At 42.7% G+C, this 18,880-nt stretch overlaps 1 protein-coding gene across 5 annotated transcripts in view; it reads left to right on the top strand.

Moving 5' to 3' along the window:
* The window catches only part of CERT1 (ceramide transporter 1), a 121,882-nt gene that overhangs the window by 75,047 nt on the left and 27,955 nt on the right, over positions 1-18,880 (top strand). For all 5 annotated transcript variants that reach the window (XR_001792585.3, XM_051838665.2, XM_017339031.3 and 2 more), the window contains exons 7-9: positions 3,047-3,204; positions 8,647-8,739; positions 17,628-17,714. Coding sequence is in view for 4 of the 5 variants with exons in the window: in XM_051838665.2 (XP_051694625.1) it covers positions 3,047-3,204; positions 8,647-8,739; positions 17,628-17,714 (338 nt within the window). In the remaining variant the exon portion in view is untranslated. The remainder of the gene's footprint in view (positions 1-3,046; positions 3,205-8,646; positions 8,740-17,627; positions 17,715-18,880) is intronic.

The raw sequence follows: 18,880 nt of genomic DNA, 5'->3' as shown, positions 1-18,880 counted from the left end.
AGTAACAGTCTAGTCCGGATTGCTCCCCACAGCTTCAAAATCGGTAATAGAAGTCTGTATCATTCTGAAAAGGATTTGAGGTAGCTCTTTCTAAAAGTAGTAAGTGTAACTAAAGAGGTGCATTTCTGTGTTGCTAGAATTTTTTCAAAGACATGTCATTTTGTTTTCACATTACACTGACTTGTAAGTATATAAATTAGCAAATATTTAGCAGTGAGTACCCATTATTACTTGCACATATTCTAAGACCTAGGTATGTTTGAATTTCTAAGTATGGTCATCTGTAAAGTAGTAATTTATAAAAGTGGTGGAAAGTAAAGAAGTTACAACATTCATACAAAGCGTTTTTAGTCTGGCAAAGAAAACTTTTAAAGTTTGATAGGTTACCTGAAACTTGTATAACTTAAATAAAATTAAAAAAAAATTTCATACATTTAGGGTTGTCGCTCCCCGTCTTCGTGGGGGAACGACACAAGACCCTGCGCTGCTCTTTCGTCTGCTCGGCCCTCCCCGGGTTTGCTGCTGGTTCTTCCCGGGTTGGCTACTGTCCCTTCCACCTCCGTGGAAGGGCAGTTCCCCCTGGCCACATTCCCCACTTCCGCAGGGGAGCGGCACACCGCCGGCCGGCTCTTCTCGGGGGCTGCACAGGTGTTCCTTCAGCTAGATGTTCCCCTTAGATGTTCCCCGGTGCATGCCGTCTCTCTCCTCCTTTATAGTCCTCCTCCGCCAATCCCAACTCGGCTGCCCACACGCCGAGTACGCTGCTCTCCAATCAGGAGCAGGTCCTACAGTTTATTGGTTGAACTGGAGGCAGCTGTGCGGAAGCTGTTTACTTCTCTCCCAGCGCCATATTGTGGGAGAGCAGATGCATAGAATAAGTCTTAATTCCAGTAACTCAGTCCAGTCCGAGCTGCTCCCCACAAGGGTCAGCACTGTGGTGTGGTAGGCCAAGCCTCTGCCTGCAGCGCAAGCATCCCATGTGGGCACCAGTTTGTGTCCTGCCTGCTCCTCTTCCCATCCAGCTCTCTGCAATGGCTGGGAAAGCAGTAGAAGATGGCTCCTGCACCCACATGGGAGACCCAGAAGAAGCTCCAGGCTTCAGATCGGCCCAGCTCCGTCTGTTGCAGCCATTTGGGGAATGAACCAGCGGATGAGAGACCTTTCTTTCTGTCTTTCCCTCTGTCTCTCTCTCTCTAACTCTACTTCTTAAATAAATAAAATATTAAAAAAAACTTTATAGGTATATAATTGACATGATTTAAGTGTGTAGTTTAGTGGATGTAGGTATTTCATGAAACTGTCAACACGTAGTTAACGTATCTGTCACCTCAAAATTTTGTCCATCTGTGTTGTCATCCCCTTCACTGTAAAACAATTGCAGATCTGTTTTCTTTCCCTGTAGATTAATCTGCATCTTCTAGAACTTAATGTAAGTGGACTCATATAATGCACCTTTTTTTTTTTTGCCTGGATTCTTTTTCACTTTGAGACTGTTGTTTCTTCATGTCTTGTTAGATGATTTCTTCTCATTGCTGAGTACTATACAGATATACAACAGTTATCAGTGTATCTGCAGGTTATTATAAAGTCACTATGATCATTTGCCATTGCGTGAGCATACATTTTATTTCTCTTGGTTTTAATGCTCTGGAGTGGAATACTACATCATATAGTAGATGTTTTTAACTTTTAAAGAAATGCCAGATATTTTTTATTAGCAGTATATGATTCTAGTTCTTGAGTATCCCCACCAATTTGTGTTGTAGTCAGTCCTTTTAAATGTTAGTCATTTTAGTAGATAGGAAGTGATATTTCATTATGGTTTTCTTTTTATTTCCCTAGTAGCAAGTGTGTTAATTGTCTTTTTGTGTTATTTGCTACCTGTGCCTCCTCTTTAGTTAAGGGTGTTGACAGTCTGCCCACTTTTTTTTTTTTTTAAGATTTATTTATTCATTTTTTGAGAGGCAGAGTTACAGATAGAGAGATCTTCCATCCATTGGTTTACTCCCCAGATGGCTGGAGCTGGGCCAGGTCAAAGCCAGGAGCCAGAAGTTCCATCTGGGTCTCCTACATGGGTACAGGGCCCCATGCACTTGGGCCATCTTCTGCTTTCCCAGGCCATGAGTAGAGAGCTTGATTGGAAGAGGAGCAGCTGGGACTTGAACTAGGGTCCATATGGAATGCCGGAACCACAGGCAGAGGCTTAACTTACTGTACCGCAGCACTAGCCCCTGCTCACTTTTTAAAGGTTGCTTGGTATGTTCTAGAGATAAGTTCTTTATTAATAGATGCTATGTAAAGATCTTTATGCATGTCTATAGCTTTTCTCTTAATTCTTATATCAATATCTTCAAGTGCAGAAATTTTAAACACTGACGAAGTCTAGTTCATCACTTTATTATCTTACTGATTATACTTTTATGGTCCTGTCTGCATATGAGTTTTCACAGAAGTGGCATTTCATTGGTAAGAGTTCTATTGGAATAGTTTTTTGTTAGCTATAGATTAAGATACTATGCTCTCTTTGCATTTTGTGGTTTTTTAAAGACTATTTCAGTGCTGTGAGTTCAAATTATGAAATGTAAGCAAACTATTTAACATGTGCATTGGTCCTAGACTTAAATTTGAATATTTGTTTTCCAAATTTTCTATTGCCTTATTAAATTCTATAGTTTATATTCAGATATTTTACGTTCTAGGTTTCTTAAAATGTCAGGTAGCTCTTGCCACAGTTAGGTCCCATTGTAAGCTGCGGGAATATTGTTCCAGTATTGCTCCTCCTATCACTTGCTTCACTGGGCGCAGCACAGCAAACAGGTTTCAGGAAGTAGATCTGAAGAAAAGGACTTGTGAGTACATAATGCTGCCACAGAGCGTATTGGCTCACAGAGCGTGGATAGAAGATTTTTAAATGTTGGGCCAGAGAGGAATAATTGTTATCCATAAATATGTTTAAGCTTGCTAGTTTAATAAATATTTTTAATCTTTAATTGTAATGAAGAATTCTTCATTTGGAAGATTTTGAATGAATACCTCTCTTTTTCAGTGTTTCCGCATGTAACACCTAAAGGAATCAATGGGATAGACTTCAAAGGGGAAGCGATCACTTTTAAAGCAACTACTGCTGGGATTCTTGCCACGCTTTCTCATTGTATTGAGCTAATGGTGAAACGCGAGGAGAGCTGGCAGAAGAGGCACGACAAGGTGAGACCAGTTTCTCCTGCTGTTCATTGCTTGATTGAACTTTTCACCAAAAGTGACTTCTTAAGAGAGTAATGTACTTGATTGATGGAAGCAGTGGGCAGTGTACAACTCCCCTGAAATTTTGTGAGAATCTTAAACTCATCTTCCTAATAAGATTCTCCAGTAATTTATTTAGTTACCATACAGTACTCTTTCCTGATAGGATTGAATCTAAACATTTTTATGATGGGATTAATAATGCTTTGGGATAGGGGTGATGAACCATACCTACCTTTATTGTATGTGGTATGTAAAACTGTATTTAAGTTGTATGAACTTACTTCTTAAGCCCCAATTTATTTAGTTAAACATTTACTTACTACCATCATAACAGTGCATTTCCCAGGGTTGTTGTGATATCAGGTAAGACATATTGTGTTGTTTGAACACTTCCCTGTGTTCACATTTTCCCACCTTTGTTTAAACTATAGCTCTGATAATACATTACAGTCTGAGTCTTTAATTTCTGGTGTGAAGTATGGCTCCGTGAATTTGTTTCCTAGGAAAACTTGGCTTTGTAATTCAACTTTGGTAAAATAGTAAAATGTTAGAATTGACACATACCTAGAATCTAGTTCTAGTCAGCACTGTTGTATAGAAGAAGGAAATGTGTGCCAGGAACTTGTCCAGAGGTGTTAGGTAGCAGAGTGAGATAATTTTTTCTGTTCTCATACTGCAGCTCCATAGACTAGGCTAGAAACCAGCCTGTGTCTTCTCACTTATCAGTTAAGTTTTATGGCTTGCAGTATTTGAAGGTGTTTCAGTTTGACCAGTACCACCTGATGTTCTGGCAGAATGGCCAATTTTGAATAGTGCCGTGTATCCAGAAAGATGCCCGTGTTTGTCAAGAAAAGAGAAGTGTTCAGTACAGAGGCAGGTGAAAGCAAGTCACATGGACTCTCAGTATGTCTTCTTTTAAAACAGACAATTTTTATGAAAGTATTGCTTTAAACTGGAGTATTAGACTCCTCTTATCTGTGAAGAATACATTCCAAGACCCCCAGTGGATGAGTGAAGCCATGGATAATACCAAACTGCATGTGTACTATGTTTTTCCCTGTACATACTACCTGTGATAAAGCTTGATTTATAAATTGGGCGTAAGATAGAATAGGTGTGTCACAGTGCACTGTAATGAAAGATGAATGTGTCTTGGCAGTCAGTCTTGTCTGTCACTTTGTGTCTTACTGTACTATACTTACCCTTCTGGATGACCTTGGCTAACAGACAGTGAGACCACGAACCGCAGTGCTCTAGGAGCTACTGTGTGGGGATTTCATTTTCTTTCTGGAGTTGAAATGACATATCCTTCAATCATCTACTGTAACTACACTGCATCAGAAATTTTGGGACTGGTGTTGTGGTACAGCAGATTAAGCCACCACCTGTGACACTGGCTCCTATATGGGTGCCAGTTTGAGTTCTGGCTGCTCCACTTCGAATCCAGCTCTCTGCAAATGTGCCTGGGAAAGCAGGAAAAGATGGCTCTGGGTGCCTGCCACGCATATGGGAGACCCGCATGGGGTTCCAGGTTCCTGGCTTTGATCTGGCCTAGCCCCGGCCATGCAGCCATTTGGGAAGTGAACCCCCAGATGGAAGATCTATCGATCTCTGCCCTTCAAACAAACAAAATAAATAAGTCTTAAAAATTTTTTAAAATGTTTTGAGAAAACCTTTTTACATTATATAGCAGTTTTTCAGTATTCAGATTTGTTATTTTGAAAAGGGAGATTGGCTTCTGCCCTCACACTTGTTATTTTTATCCATTCTCTTTCTTTACTGCATAACAATATGCAGAGAAAATCAAAGAATCTGAAAACAACTACTTTTGTTGCTTCTCCATGCAGTATTCTTAACCAAGGAACACCCAGAAAAGATGGCTGTATCCTTGGAATCCAGAAAATAATGTAATCTGTAATCACCTTATGGGGCTGACTGGTGTCAGATCTTGCTTATCCTTTCCACTGTACAGAATCCCAGTTAAATTGTACATGGAATGTAAGTATGTGTGCACACGTCTGCACATTTGTGTTCACACACACATATTTGATGTGTGGATTTGTTGATGAACAACTATCCACTCAAGAACTTTCTGGTGTTCGTTGTGTGCAGAAACTTGCCGAGAAAGGTGTTTAGCAATTCATTTATCTTTTAGGTAATTCAAAATTTAAAAAAGAAAGGACAATGATAACAACATGGTTTTATGAAATTGTACATCTCAAGAAGTATTTGCATACCTGTGGTGTGCCTGGGTTTAAGCCAAGAATGGGAAAACAGTAGTGAGCAAGAAGCAATCCCTCAAGGAGCCTAAAATCTGAGAGCAATTAAATAGCTGATAATAACAGGTATTTACTAATATAGTTGTTTAATTATACTTTTATGTGGATATATAATGTTGATCCTAATATTCTTTCAGTGAGTTGAAAGTTAATAATATGTAATGGTGATAGCTTTTCATGATTGCCTATAATAAAAATCTACTCCTGTAGAAGAACTATACTTAGTTGTTAGGCATTCCTGTACAGGAAAAGTAGAAATCCTATTTTACCAATTTTAGTTCTAAGTAAGAGAAAACGTATTCATTGAATATAGATGTGTTTGCATGAATAGACTCAGGCAAGTAGCTCCGCATACATGTCTTTTCACTTGCCCTTGAGGATTTTTAATGCTTATATTGGTACTGTGGTACAGTGGGTTAAGTAAGCCATAGCTTGGGACGTCCACATCTCCTATCAGAGTGCCTGGGATCAAGTCCCACCTCCACTTCTGAGTCAGCTCCCTGATAATGTGTTTCCTGGGAGGCAGCAGATGATGGCTCAGGTACTTGGGTCCCTGCCACCCACCTGGAAGACCTTGATGGAATTCCTGGCTCCTGGCTTTTGGGGAGTAAACTAGTGCATGGATGATTTCTTTCTTTCTGTCTCTCTGTCATTTTGCCTTTCACATAGATAAAAATAAATGAACTTTTAGTTTATTTAAAAAATAGAAATATTACCGCTATATGCATTTTACTGTCTTTTTAAAACAAAATTTTTTGTTTTTAATTCGCATGTCAAAGGGAAAAAGTACTCACAAGTGCTGATTGCCTTTCTAAACAGTGGGGGCCAAAGCTGAGAACCAAGAATTCAGTGTAGGACTCCCACATGGGTGTCAGGAACCCAGTTAATTGATCCATCATCGCTGCCTTCCAAGGTCTGTATTAGCAGGAAGCTGGAATCAGGAGCCAGAGGCAGGAATTGAAGCCAGGTACTTCGGAGTAAGATATAGCATCTTAACTCGTGCCTTATCCAGTAGACTAAGCATATTGAAATTAAGGTGTAGCATAAATAGACTAAAGTGTACTGTTTGTTTTGGTTACAAATTGATACACCCTGTAACTGGTCATCATGACTTCTAATACCCTGGGAGATAACTTCATGCCCTTCCCTTAGCCATACCAATACAACCACCCAAAGAGCTGACCACATGTGTTAGGTTTTCCACACTCTACCTATAATATTGGAGAAGAGTTACTTAGAAAGGAACAAAGGTTATTTCAGCTTGCAGTGCTACTCACTGTGCACAAGTGAGTAGACCCTTTGGGTGAGGCATCTGGTAGGTGAGAAGAGGGAGAGGGACAGTCCCACGGCACACCACGGTGCAGAGAGATACATAAAGCCCACTGTTCTTCTTCACTTACACTGTCATCGTGGCCCTGGGGACCCAGTCTCATTCATTCACTTCTCAAAGGCCCCAGCTTCAGACACCATAATTGAGACAAGCCTCCTCTTTTTTCTATTAGCCATTAACAGTAGACTTTGGGGTTTAAACATCTGAATTAGTTTGGGGAGACATATCCTGAACAACACGTAACACCACGGTTCTGATTTTGTTTCATAGATTCGTTTTGCCTGTCTTGGTCATCGTAAAAATGGATTCATAAAATACATTTTTTTATCGATTTTTTTTGTCTTTTGTTTGTTTGTCTTTAGCATTGTGAGATTTATGCATATTGCTGCATTTAGTGATTGTTTATTCTTTCTCTTTGTTAGATAGTATTGTACTGTAATGCATTTTAATTGTACAGTTTCACTTAATCTATATTCCTGTGGAGGGCCATTGGTTTTCGTTTTTTGGCTGTTAGGGAAAAGCTGCTGAAGATTCTCATGTATATATTTTGGTGTATAAGCTCTCATGGTTAAATACCTGGGAATAAACCCCTGGTTTCTAGGATATGTACTTTGCCTTAGTGGATACTGGAAAGTGATTTTCTGAAGCCTGTTAGGTTAATTTACATTCCCATCAGCATATGAGAAGTCAGCTTACACTTCACTCCTGACAGCATTGTTGTGGGCGGGGAGAGGACAGGGAACAGCACTGTGGTGCACCGGGTTAAGCTGCCACTTGCAATGTTTCATCTCTACTCAGAGTACCTGGGAAGACAGTGAGTGATGGTGGGAGTTACTTGGGTCCTTGCCTCTCAATGTGGGAGCCCAGGATGGGTTTCCTGGCTCCTGGCATTGGCCTGCCCCATACCTTGTTGTTTTTGCCATTTGGGGAGTAAACCAACAGTTGGAAGATCTCCCACCATTTCTATTTTGAAATAATAAAATAAATAAATCTTTACAAAGCAGAGTTGTATGTGATCTTTTTAATTTTAGCCATTCTAGCAGATCTATAGTCCTGTTCCTCCTACCTACACTGAAATCACCTGGTGAATAAGATCTCTGAAGCTAAATTTATTGATGTGCACTACCTTTAATTCAGATGTGGTATATAGAAGTAGTTACCTTTGTGTAAGTTCTCTGTGGACCTTTTTTTGTTTGTTTAAGTTCTTTTTTTATTTTGAAAGGCAGAGAGAGAGAATCAATCTTCTGGCTACTTGTTCACTTCACTAATGCCCCTAACAGCCAGGCTGAGCCAGGCTGAATGCAGGAACCCAGAATTCCATCTGTATCCCTCAGCATTACCTGCTGCCTCTATGGTGTGCGTGAGCAGGAAGTTGGGTCACAAACAGAGTAGTCCAGAACTCAATCCTAAGTCTCCCACTTGGGTATCAGGAGCTCAGTTAGTTGAATTCTTCCCCTCTGCACTGCCTCCCTGCCAGGGTCAGCAGTGGTGTGTATGTAACTCAGCCACACCCTTGTGGGATGCACATGTCCCACCTGGTATCTTAACCACTGTGCCAAATGCCTCTCCATTAAGGGAGTGGAGATTTAAATGGTGATAGTTTCTATGAAGTATATAGCCCAGAGGACAACGTTTAATCGGATAGAATAATGCTCTTCTTTTTCACAGGAGTAAAATCAGTATTTGATCAAATTGTAAAATAACACTGAAATACAGAGGAAACCCACTTAAAAGACTTCACTACTTAAAATTTCCACTTTAAATGATATTTTCCTTTTTTCTCTCTCTTAATAGGAAGCTGAAAAGAGAAGAAGAGCAGAGGAAGCATACAAAAATGCAATGGCAGAGCTCAAGAAGAAATCCCACTTTGGAGGGCCAGATTATGAAGTATGGATGTCTGTTGTGATCTTAGAAAAGCAGCTGAGCCATATCTCAGGGAAGACGCTGGTCTGAAGTGGCTCTGTAACCTTCAGATACTCTGCATGTGTAGCTTGTTCCTCAGTATTTATTTTAGTAAATGTGTAATATGATATGTAAGTGTCAGGCTTACTCTGAAGTGTTTTTATTGCCTTCAAAGTTTGACGTGGACTTTCAAGGGCCCAGTATTAGGCTGGCTCTGATAATAGGAAAAGTTTTTTTTCCTCCCCTGTGAAGATCATTTTTAATATTACTTATGTTCTTTAAATTCTTTTTAAAAGATGTACGTATTTATTTGAAAGGCAGAGTTACAGAGACAAAGGCAGAGAGAGAGAGAGAAGTCTTGCATCCTCTGGATCACTCCTCAAATGGCTGCAACATCTGGACTGGGCTGATCTGAAGCCAGGAGCTTCTTCTGGGTCTCCCACAAGGGTGCAGGGGCCCAAGGACTTGGGCCATCTGCTGCTGCTTTCCCAGGCCACAGCAGAGAGCTGGATCAGAACCAACGCCCATATGGGATGCCGACACTACAGGTGGCGGCTTTACCCACTGTGCCACAGCACTGGCTGCTGTTATTTATTTTAAAAAAAGGATGAAGATTTATTTATTGAGTTGTTTGTTTGAAAGGATGAGTGAGAGAGAGAGAGAGAGAATCTATCCATTGGTTCATTTCCCCAAATGAGCACAATGGCTGAAGCCAGGAGCCAGGAGTTCATCCTGGTCTCCCGTGTGGGTGGCTGGAACTTATGTGCTGGAGACATCATCTGCTGCTCCTTCCCAGAGACATCAGCAGGCACCTGGCTGGACTTGCACCTGCGCTTCAGTATGGGGTGAGGGTGTCCCAGGCCCAGCCTAACCCACTGTGGTGCAATGCCTGCCTCCTCGTGCTTTGTTTTAGTAAAAGCAAATTACGGAGGAAAAAATCTAAGGCAGAAGAGTTCAGTCTGTGCTGTGCTGCAAGATTTCATCCACTCAAGAACCTGAATTGTTCCAGTTGCCTTTACCGAAGCTTGGAAGTGTTTGAAATCAACTTGTTTCATCCTGTACGGGTGCTGGTTCTGTCCTTGCTGCTTGTCTTCTAATCCAGCTCTCTGCTGTGGCCTGGGAAAGTTACAGAAGATGACCCAAGTGCTTGGCCCCTGCACCCATGTGGGAGGCCCAGAAGAAATTCCTGGCTCCTGGCTCTGGATCAGCCCAGCTCTGGCCATTGCAGCCATTTGAGGAATGAACCAGCAGATGGGAGATCTTTCTCTCTGTCTCTCCCTCTGTCTCTAACTCTACCTCTCAAATAAATAAATAAATAATTACAAATTCTTAAAAAAAAAAAAAAAACCCTCTCCAGATTGACATAGCACATGAAAATTTTATGAGCTGTTTTTGTCTAGCATTTCTTAATAGAAAAAAATGTGTAAAAATTTATTTGGAAAATGTGATTAAACATTGCTGATATTCCTGAAATCAGCATTTTAAAAATGAGATAGTAAGGAGTACTGTTGATGTAGAAGCAGAATGTAAAATGGTTATATATATATATATATTTTTTTTTTTGACAGGTAGAGCTATAGACAGAGACAGAGAGAAAGGTCTTCTTTCTGTTGGTTCACCCCCCAAATGACCGCTACGGTCAGCACTGCACTGATCTGAAGCCAGGAGCCAGGTGCTTCCTCCTGGTCTCCCATGCAGTGCAGGGACCCAAGCACTTGGGCCATCCTCCACTGCACTCCCGGGCCATAGCAGAGAGCTGGACTAGAAGAGGAGCAACTGGGACAGAATCCAGCGCCCTAGCTGGGACTAGAACCTGGAGTGCTGGCGCCACAGGCAGAGGAAAATGGTTATATTAAGAATACAGAGGCAAAGTTTCTCGCCATTTGTATTTGAAAAAGGGAGGTGGGGGCTGGCGTTCTGGCATAGCAGATAAAACTGCCACCTGCGACATCAGCGTCTCATATTGGCACCAGTTCAAGTCCCAACTGCTCCACTTCTCATCCAGCAAAGCAGCAGTAGATGACCCAAGTCCTTGGGCCCCTGTCATCCACATGGGATACCCAGAAGTTCCTGGCTCCTGGCTTTGGCTGTCGCGGCCATTTGGGGAGTGAACGGCAAATAGAAGATCTCTCTCTGTCTCTCCTTCTCTCTATCTGTGAACTTGCCTTTCAGTTAAATAAATAAATAGTTTTAAAAAGAACAAGAAAATGGAGATGGAGGAGCTACTAATTGGCTGGATTTTCATTTAATATTTATTAATTTTTTAATTATCTGAAAGGCACTCTGCCTTTATTTGACAGACAGACACAAAAGGGGCTGGCGTGGTGGCGCGGTAGGTTAACCCTCCACCTGCAACGCTGGTATCCCGTATGCGTGCCGGCTCTAGTCCCAGCTGTTCCTCTTCCAATCCAGCTCTCTGCTGTGGCCTGGGAAAGCAGCAGAAGATGGCCCAGGTCCTTGGGCCCCGGCACCCACGTGGAAGACCCGTAAGAAGCTCCTGGCTTCAGATCGGCATAGCTCTGGCCATTGAGGCCATTTGGGCAGTGAACCAATGGAAGGAAGACCTTTCTCTCTGTCTCTCCCTCTCACTGTCAGTAACTCTACTTCTCAAATAAATAAATAAAATCTCTTAAAAAAAAAATAAAAACAGACACAGAAATGGAAATCTTCTGTTTACTAGTGTACTCCCCCAAATGCCTGCAGCAGCCAGGCTGGGCCAGACTGAAGCCAGGAGGCGCCACCTCAGTTCTGGTCTTCCACATGATGGCAGGGACCGGTGTATGTAATGAGTCATTACCAGCTGCCCCCAGGGTGCAAATTAGCATCCAGCTGGAGCAGGAGCAGGACTGGGGACTGGAACCCAGGCATTCTGATAAGGGTTGCGATGCAGGCAGCTGAAGAGATTCAAGCATCACACCAGATGCCCAGTCCCTGAGTTTTTTTATGCTTCAATGGATTTCCAACCTGGGTTGTAATATTGTGAAATTGTCAGTTTGTTTCTTCTAAAATGTATAAAAATTACATAATTAGCTGTTCTTGCTGGTTTTAAAAATCTTAATCATTGAAATATAAGCTATTATAATTTTTATTCTCAGGCAGATTGTTTCACTATTTTAGGTTAGCTTGGGAATAACTATTGGCTTTTTAAATATATTTTATCATTCATTCGTATTTCTTTAACGACTCTTCCTTAGCCTTTGGCTGTTTTTAAGTTTCTTTTTCTGGTTGATTGGGAAGATGGATAGAATTTTCCTTTCACTTTTGCAGTTCTTTTCTTCTTTAGTGTGTGATTGTTGGTTTTACCAAAAGACGGTTTGGGTCCTGCATGCAGTTCATCCCTTTATCTTTAATGTCCTATTTATCTGTTTATTTTATTTATTTAAAGTCAGAGTTAGAGACAGATCTTCCATCCACTGGTTCACTCTCTAAATGGTGGCGATGACCAGGGCTGGGCCAGGCCAAAGCCAGAAGTCCAGAGTTTATTCCAGGCCTCCCATGTAGGTGGCAGGGGTCCAAGCACTTGGACCATCTTCCACTGCTTTTCCCAGGCCATTAGCAGGGAGCTGGTTTGGAAGTGGAGCAGCTGGGACTCAAACTGGTGTCCATGTGGGATGCCAGCGTCTCAGCTTTACCGCCCTGTGCCACAGAGAGGCCCTTTTTCTGACTGCCTTCCTTCTCATCTGGCATTGTGGTTGGAAAGCATTGTCCACTTCAAATGATTATTTTCTGTGTTTCGTTGTTGGCTTTTGTGTTTTTGTTTTTAGCGGTCTGTTTAAGTGTATTGTTGAAGTATCTGAATTTTTAAGCTTACGTTACAAAGTGGGAATCTGTTTTTTATTCCTGCACTTGATCGTAGCCAAAAGGCCTAGAAGCTATGGAGTTTTTTTTCCTCTGGCATTGTTGAGTACACATCCTTTGATTTTTATTTGAAACACCCCTTTTTTTCTCTCTTAAGTGAGTGAATGGTTAAGGATACTCTAATTTTTCCCCCTCACTGAATCCTGTGAGATTTAATTTCTAGTTAAACTTAAATTCTTACATAAACGGATACCTTTTCTTCAACCTTTTCAGAGTTTGGAGCCATCTATTTTGTCTTGTGTCTGTATTACACAAGAATCGTGTATTACATATTGCATGGGCTTAATTCAAACTATGACATTATTTTGGTTATTATTAAATTTCCATGATGTTGTAGTTAATAAGCAAAGCTTAAATGTTTCTGTCATCTGCAGCCTTGGAAGTTCCTTTGTAACGTTAAACCCATTCTTAAAACTGCAGTGCAGGGCCCTGGGGCACTCCAGACTTTATAAGACATGGGCAGAGGCAGATCCTTCTAGATCGCGTAACGCACAGCTAAAATAACCTGTTCTCTGAGTGTGTGACTGATACAGGGGGTTATTGGGTGGTTCTGATAACCTCCCAAGGGGAATGTAGGTTAGTGATTCTGCTGATGTGTTCTCTGAAGCACTTGCAGCCCCTGGAATTAACTGAGGGCTGGACTCCCAGAGGAAATATAGCACTTTAGTGAAACCTTAAGAATGAGTAAAGTAAGAAGGCATTGGCCAGGTGAATAGCCCCAGTTGAGTGTTTGCTCCAGGCACCGGGAGCCAGAGCACTACTCTGCTGAGTCTACCGATGAGAAGAGGGAGTAGGAGGAGAGTGACTCGAAGAGAGTGAACCCAAGGAGGAGCTCTTCAGATCCTGAGGTGTTGGGTTTTCTTTCCTCAGTCTTTATTGGTTTTCATTTTACTTGAAAGGCAGAGGCAGACTATCCATCGTCTGGTTCACTTCCCAGGCTAAAGTCAGGAGCCCAGAACCCAGCCTAGGTCTTCAAGACAGATGGCAGGAACCCAAGTACTTGAGCCGTTAGAAATACTGGGTTTTCAGCAAGAACATGACATTTTCAGATCTCGGTTTAGGAAAATCATTCTTTGTTGCAGTGAGAAGAGCAGATTGAAGGTGACAGTTATGTCTCAGGGCTTGGGGACTTTTCCCCAGTAGTGTAGATGAGCTGGATTTGCACAGAAGCAGGGAGAGTGGAGACACACTGATCACATGTTTGGAAAGCAGGACTAGGGAGTGGGGACTGAGTCACGGCTTGGGCTGACGTTGCAGCAGGGCAAGCTGTTTGTGTTGAAGCTCTGTTGGTGTTGTGGGAATGGCTTTCCCGGCTGTCCAGCATTCTTGCTCCCGCATGATCTAAGTGTATGATAATGGGAGCAGGATTTATTTAAAGAGAGAGGGAGAATCCATTATTCAGGCATGAGTACAGGCAAACTCATGAAGAGGGACACACACCATGAGGTGACCAGAGGGGAGCAAACCCTCTAGCTCAGTGGACCCCTTTATTAGAATATAGAAACATGGTGGAATTCAGGCAGGTTTCAGTACACATGATGTCTTCTGGGAACGTGTCCATGGGTCTCTTCGTGGAACTCTGCACACATGCTCATCTTGGCATCTTCAGAATTCTGAAAGAGGCTTGGGTGCATCATGGGAAACAGTGTGCTGCATTGACATTCAAAGGGGTAGACTAAGCTTGCATGGCTAGAGAGAGCAGCAGACCCATTCATTGGGAGTTTCCCATGAGGAAACCTGTACATGATTAAGCATAAAAAGTCTAGCTCCCGAGAGTAATGGTCTGCCTGTGAATTGAGACCATGGCCAAAGCCTTGGAAATGAGTGAGAATGATGTAGTTAGAGCCACTACAGGTGGTCTTTGATTTATCGACTTAACAATTTTCCCACCTAATGGTGGTGCAAAAGCAATATGCATTCAGCAGGAATGGTACCTGGAACTCTAAATTGTGACTTCTTTTATGCTGGCCAGGAGCAGGACTCGAGCAGTTGTCAGGCAGCTGGGAGATCATGAGGGTGAGCACTAGGACTCTGTGGTGCGCTGTGTTGCTGTGTTCTGGTGCGGCCAGTCAGCTGGGTGTATTGAATGCACTCCAGTTTGCCATTTTTCTAATTTACTGTAGGTTTATGGGATCAACACCATTGAAAATTGAGGATCATCTATGTGAAACAGGAGTAACTGCATTTAAAGGATGGCGAGAGCATCCAGCATGCTTAAGGGCAAAAAAATCTAGAGAGCAGTCTTTCTTACAGCTCCCTTAAAGGGCCGCTGGCATTGTGGCATAATGGGTTAAGCTGCTGCCTGTAACTCCATCATCCCATATGGCTGCTCCACTTCTAATCCAACTCCCTGCTAATGTGCCTGGGAGAGCAGCAGAAGATGGCTAAGTCCTTGGGTCCCTGCACCCATATGGGAGGCCCAGATGAGGCTCCTGGTTCCTGGCTCCCAGTTTCGACCAGGGTTGTTGTGGTCATCTGGGGAGTGAACCAGTGGATGGAAGATCGATCTCTCTCTCTCTCGTTGCATTTCAAATAAATAAAGTAAGTCTTCAGAAATAAAAAATAAAGAGTCCTTAGCAGGAGAAATCCTATGAGGGCAAATAAGACAAAGAGGGCCTATTAGATTTAGCAATAGATAGTTCCTTCCCTTTATACATGTGACAAAATAAAAGGATGTTTTTCAAAGTCCTTTTTAAAAACTTCTTCTTTTTTTTTTTTTTTAAATAATTTAGAGATCTTCTATCCTCTGGTTCCCTCCCTAAATGCTCCCACAACAGCCAAGGGCAGGGCAGGAAGATTTCAGGTCAAAGCCAGAAACCTAGAACTCCATCCTGGTCTCCCTCACGGGTGTCAGGGATCCAAGTACTTGCACCATCATCCACTCCCTCCAAGGGCATGCATTAGCAAAAAGGTGGAAAATTGAGCAGAATGGAGCCAGGATTCAAACCCAAATACTCCCATATGGGATGTGGCATCCCAAGCAGCACCCAGCCTCTGCACCAAATACCTACCCTTGTACTTTATAGTTTCATATTCTGATACAGCTGAGGTCACACTTGCACAAAAATCACCTACTTTGTGCACCTGGTCTCCACCTAATACCTTTTTTTTTTTTTTTAAGATTTATTTATTTATTTGAAAGGCAGAGTTACAGAAAGGCAGAAGTAGAGAGAGAGAGAGAGGTCTTCCATCCACACTGGTTCACTCCCCTATTGGCCACAATGGCCGGAGCTGCACCGATCTGAAGCCAGTAGCCAAGAGCTTCTTCTGGGTCTCCTATGTGGGTGCAGGGGCCCAAGCGCTTGGGCCATCTTCCACTGCTTTCCCAGGCCATAGCAGAGAGATCTGGATCAGAAGTGGAGCAGCTGGGTCTTGAACTGGTGCCATATGGGATGCTGGCACTGCACACAGAGGATTAACTTACAGCGCCACAGTGCCAGCCCCCAGATACCTTTTGAAAAGTAGTCTCTGGGATGTGGGCATGCAGGCACAGTGGATTAAGCTACCACGTGGGATGTCTGTATCCCATCATGGATTGTCTAGCTCTAGTCCTAGCTTCACTCTGTTTCCAGCTTCCTGCTCATGTGTCTGGGAGGCAGCACATGATGGCCCAGCTACCTGGAGTCCTGCCACCAACATGGAAGACCCAGATGAAGTTATGGCTCCTGGCTTCAGCTCAGCCTAACCCAGGCAATTGTGGCTGTTTGGAGGAGTGAACCAGTGGGTCGAAGATCCATCTCCACCCCTCCCCCCCACCTTTTCAAATATATGAATTTTTTTAAAAACTAATTTCTGTAGGCCTGACACTGTGGCATAACGGGTAAAAGCCACTGTCTGGTGCGCCAACATCCCATTTGGGCACTGGTTCAAGGTCCTGCTGCTCTACTTCTGATCCAGCTCCCTGTTAATGGCCTGGGAAAGTAGCGAAGGATGGCCCAATTGCTTGGGCCTCTGCCCCAACGTGGAAGCCCTGGAAGATGCTCCTGGCTCCTGGCTTTGGATCTGCCCAGCTCTGGCCTCTGCAGCCATTTGGGGGTGAACGAGTGGTTGGAAGATTTCTCTCAGATTTATCTCTACTTGCTTCTCTCTGTCTCTGTCTCTCTCTCTCTCTCTCTGTTTAACTCTGCATTTAAAATAAGTCAAGAAATTTTACAAAATAAGATACTAACAAAACCTGATTTCAGAGGATGGACACCTAGGAATTTTTAGTGTAACAGTTTCTCCAAGTGACTGATGCCCACTGTTCTGCCATATAACCAGACTTTCAAAGGGCAGCCCAACTGTTCTTTCTCCATAGAATGATTAGCTCTCCTTTGGAAGATCCCTCTCTGAACTCTGTATAGTTTTTATTGGCTGTAGACCTGCTGCAGCTCTGCACTACTCTTCTCCAGTTTTATGTCTCTGCCATCAGTTTTGCAAGCCCTTGGCTGTGCCCTGCAGCGCAGAAGTAGCCATAAACAGTACATAGATGATTGTGTGTGATTGATTGATGGACACCAATGTTTTAGTTTTGCCATGTCATGAAATGATTGCTTTTTTCGCCCAGCTACAGGAAGGGGCAGAGTGAATGTGACCATGGTCCACAGGTCATCAGGCCCTACCCTGGTACCTTAACATATGGGTAGTGTGATACTGTTGAAATAGTTTATGGAAAATGGATTTAGTCACATTTATTGTAGTGTGAAATTTTTTCAAATCCATGCATATTTTTTTCATAACATACATTTTGTGAGATTTTCAAGACACTCTCCCTCACTTGCACTGATTTGCACCAAAATAAACTTAGCTTTACATTTCCTTAGTGTTGGTCAGAACACCGTAACTATGTGAGTACTGAGTGGGTTGTAAGTGTGACACTGGTGGATTTTCCATAGAGCATGTTCCTCATCCTTGTGATGATGTTACCTGCTCTCTTGACTTGTCTGGTAAATGTGTGCTCCATGAATGGAACACAAAGGTTTTCAGTATTCTCTGTTGCCTTGAATCAACCACTGTTTTTTTCTGTGTTTGAACAGGAAGGCCCAAACAGTCTGATCAATGAAGAGGAGTTCTTTGATGCTGTTGAAGCTGCTCTTGACAGACAAGACAAAATAGAAGAACAGGTATCCCTGCTACTAAGACCCTAAGCTGGAATCCATCTTAACACCATAGGCATTCCTTGATATATGTTATTTCATATAAATAGAACTGGAAAATTTGTCCTTAGGAAAATGTTATAAATCTGTTCTTTTGTATATCAATTTCCAAGCAATTGGAAGAATTTCAGTGATTGCTTGAAATAAGTATGCACGGTTAATATGAACTGAAATGGAAATATCCTGCCTGTTCCCTTGAAGTATCCAGCTTCAACCATTCTGTTAATATCAGGCACATATTTATTCTGATTAAAAACTCTCTTTACATTCTCTTCACCAAATAGCCCACAAATTAGAAGAGGTGGTGGTCAGAAATTTTACCCCTGCGGGTTTACTGTTAGCCCCTTCACGGTGTCGACTGTGCTCACCTGGAGTTTTCCCCACCTTTCCCTTGCTCAGGACTTCATTCTCATCGTTGAATCCATGGCACTTACACCCAGCTTTCTTCCTGTGGAAAGCAGAGGAAGCATTTCTCAGATCTTTTAAGTAGATGGAACTTAGGTACTTAAGGATGAATTTTAGTTACTCTTTCCAACACTCTCGCCACCGCACTCCCAACTTAGGTTGTGCTACTTGCTGTAGAAACTTACTTAGCCTTTTAGGGGGACAAATCTGGATAAACAGGCTATTGAGCGTCTTGCAGATAATCACATGTATACAGATTTCATACTGGAAGTGAACCTGCACAGTGTGTTGGCTGGTTCACTCCCTCTTGTGAGGCAGTCATGACCATTGTGCCCATTTCTTTTCTTGTCTTTTGTTGTGGTGGTGGTGGTGGTTTTTTTTTTTTTTTTTTTTTTTTTTTGGACAGGCATAGTGGACAGTAAGAGAGACAGAGAGAAAGGTCTTCCTTTGCCGTTGGTTCACCCTCCAGTGGCTGCTGCGCTGATCCGAAGACAGAAGCCAGGTGCTTCTCCTGGTCTCCCATGGGGTGCAGGGCCCAAGCACTTGGGCCATCCTCCACTGCACTCCCTGGCCACAGCAGAGAGCTGGCCTGGAAGAGAGGCAACCAGGACAGAATCCGGCACCCCGACCGGGACTAGAACCCGGTGTGCCGGCGCCGCAAAGCGGAGGATTAGCCTAGTGAGCTGTGGCACCGGCCTTCTTTTCGTTTTCTTTTCTTTTTTTTTTTT

Source organism: Oryctolagus cuniculus, chromosome 14 (genome assembly GCF_964237555.1).
Source record: "Oryctolagus cuniculus chromosome 14, mOryCun1.1, whole genome shotgun sequence".
NCBI lineage: Eukaryota > Metazoa > Chordata > Mammalia > Lagomorpha > Leporidae > Oryctolagus > Oryctolagus cuniculus.
Note: the sequence above shows the minus strand (reverse complement) of the source record. Positions and strands in the feature narration are given on the sequence as shown.